This window comes from Lipotes vexillifer, unplaced genomic scaffold (assembly GCF_000442215.2).
Source record: "Lipotes vexillifer unplaced genomic scaffold, Lipotes_vexillifer_v1.1 scaffold496, whole genome shotgun sequence".
Taxonomy (NCBI): domain Eukaryota; kingdom Metazoa; phylum Chordata; class Mammalia; order Artiodactyla; family Lipotidae; genus Lipotes; species Lipotes vexillifer.
The window spans coordinates 7,288,768-7,289,813 of NW_006786690.1; the positions used below are offsets into that span (position 1 = coordinate 7,288,768).

General features: G+C 73.2%; 1 protein-coding gene across 2 annotated transcripts in view; it reads left to right on the top strand.

Annotated features, from left to right (window-relative positions):
* Positions 1-240: 240 nt before the first annotated feature.
* The window catches only part of CAPZB (capping actin protein of muscle Z-line subunit beta), a 139,351-nt gene continuing 138,545 nt past the window's right edge, over positions 241-1,046 (top strand). For both annotated transcript variants that reach the window (XM_007459246.1, XM_007459247.1), the window contains exon 1: positions 241-440. In XM_007459246.1, coding sequence (XP_007459308.1) covers positions 438-440 — 3 coding nt within the window. In that variant the 5' untranslated portion in view covers positions 241-437. The remainder of the gene's footprint in view (positions 441-1,046) is intronic.

The following is a 1,046-nucleotide window of genomic DNA, read 5'->3' on the forward strand; positions in this document are numbered from 1 at the left end:
ACTCCCCCGGCCAAGACTCCTGCCTCCACCCCTCATCCCGACCCCGCGCCCCGAGCCCTGGGGCGGCCCACCCATCCTGCGGCCGCCCACCCATCCTGCGGCCGCCCACCCATCCTGCGGCCGCCGCGCCCCGCCCCGCTCCGCCCGCAGTCCCCGCCCCGCACTTCCCCGTTCGGCGCTCCTCCCCCCGTGCCGCGCTCCATACTTGGCGATCGCTGCGGCCCTGCGTGCTCATTGGCCGAGAGCCGGCTGCGTGGGGGGCGGGCCCGGGCCGGGCCGGGGCGGGGAAGGAAGGTGGCGACGGCCCGGCGCGGGAGGAGGGAGGTGCTGACCCGGATGTTCACTCCTGGGCACCCGGGGAAGTGGAAGCGCCGGGCCCTGCTGCAGGGGGGAGAGCCACAGACGCCGGGACCGGGACCGCCGCCGCCGCCGCCACAATGGTAAAGGCCCGACGTCCCCCTCCCCCAGGTCCGGGGGCCCCGCCGGAGCTCGTGTCCGCCTTCCCCCACCCACCCCCGGCCCGCGAAGGGTGGGTTCCCCCGGGTGGGGGAGGGGCGGGGTCCCGGAGCCCAGGTAGACACCATCCCTGCCCGCTCAGGAGGGGCGGCCGGCCTGGGCGGCTTGGGTGGGCAGCGACCCTGCCTCCCGTTCCCAACCCCCGCCCTTGGCTCAAGTTGGGCTCCCACACTCCCCCTCTGGGGCCAGACTAGTCTCCCGCGTAGCCCAGGCTAGACCCTCCTGGACCGGTGGTCCAGGCCAGGCACCCCCTCCGGGGACCCAGGCGTAAGTCCCCCTTTCTCCTCCCCATGGCCCGGGCTAGGTCCCCATCCCCAGCCCCTACGGCCCAGGCTAGGCCGTCGTTTCTTCCTCCCAGGGTCCAGGCTAGGCCTCTGTCCCCCACCTCCCCCCTTCTCCATGGCCTCAGTCCGCACCCCCGTTAGCCCCTTATCCGTGGCTTCAACCTACATTTGTTCCCCTGTCCTCCATGGCTTCAGCCTGAATCTTTTCTTCTCTCCATGGTCTTAAGTCTGGACCCCCCCCCCTCC